The sequence below is a fragment of the Plasmodium reichenowi genome, chromosome 14 (assembly GCF_001601855.1).
Source record: "Plasmodium reichenowi strain SY57 chromosome 14, whole genome shotgun sequence".
NCBI classification, from domain to species: Eukaryota; Apicomplexa; class Aconoidasida; order Haemosporida; family Plasmodiidae; genus Plasmodium; species Plasmodium reichenowi.
The window spans coordinates 1827432-1828560 of record NC_033659.1 but is presented as its reverse complement, the minus strand read 5'-3'; the positions used below and the strand labels follow the sequence as shown (position 1 = coordinate 1828560).

Here is a 1129-nt window from a genome sequence, read left to right as displayed (position 1 = left end):
ATTTAAAAATTTTTTTTTTTTTTTTTTTTTTTTTTTTTTTTTTTTTTAAAATTTTTTTTTTTTTTTTTTTTTTTTTTTTTTTTTTTTTTTGGTTTGTAGAAGTTAATAAGATAATCGAAGTACATGATAATATTCCTTCTCCCATTATAAAAGATTATTATAACAAGAAAGTGAATGTTCATTATAATGATAGATATAAATATCCAGTGACCAGTATTAATGATGTGAATGAAAATACGTATAGAAGTTATCGTGATAATTATCATATAAGAGGAAATAATTTAAGGAATAAATTCACAAGAAAAAGGGGTGGCGGATATAGTAACGCATCGACCAATATTCTTGGAGGTAGTAATTTTTACAGAGGTTCTCGAAATTATGATTATAAAATGAATATGGATAGAAGAAACTATAACCCCTCTTATAATTATAATAAGTTTGATTTTAGAGAGGTATAAACAAAATATGCATATTATATAAGGTTGCTATATATATATATATATATATATATATATTATATTTATTTATTTACTTATTTTGTTTTGTTTTTTTTTCTTTGCAGAAAATGTACAATGATTATAATGATAACACCAGTAAGTATGATAACATGAAAAGAGATAATTTAATAGATTTTAAAAATAAAAATTATGAAGATAGTAGTAAGGCAGGTAGAAAATACAAATCAGTAACCATAGATTATGATCTTTATAGAAGACAACAAGAAAAAAAGTTAAATTCGAATAAAAGTGCAGAGAGTAACGATAAAAAGAAAAAGAAAAATGAAGAAAATAATTCTGAAAAAGTTAATAAAGTTACCACTAATGTACCTAAACGAAATGATACATTAGAAGAAGATATGAAATCAGATCACCCAAAAAGAAAAGCTATCAATGTTTATCAATACATATTAGAAGAAGGTGGAAGAGTTGATAGACTTCCAGGTTTTCGTAGAAGTTATAGAAGTTTTAAAAAAGTTGATGAAGGTAATTGGAATAATAAATATGAAAAGTCTAAAATGCAAATTGATGAAAAAATTTTTAAAAAAAGAGATCCTCCTAATATAAATGATACAAGAGCTTTTCCATCTTTAACAAGTAAATGATTGATATGAATTCATAAAAAAAAAAAA

The 1129-nt window shown here is 22.5% G+C and overlaps 1 protein-coding gene across 1 annotated transcript in view; it reads left to right on the top strand.

The window, feature by feature from the left end:
* PRSY57_1445000 (hypothetical protein) overlaps positions 1-1102 on the top strand; it is a gene marked incomplete at both ends in the record, with an annotated part of 2000 nt that extends 898 nt beyond the window's left edge. Inside the window, 2 exons of the mRNA XM_012910047.2 lie at positions 100-452; positions 563-1102. Coding sequence (XP_012765501.2) covers positions 100-452; positions 563-1102 — 893 coding nt within the window. The remainder of the gene's footprint in view (positions 1-99; positions 453-562) is intronic.
* Positions 1103-1129: the final 27 nt, after the last annotated feature.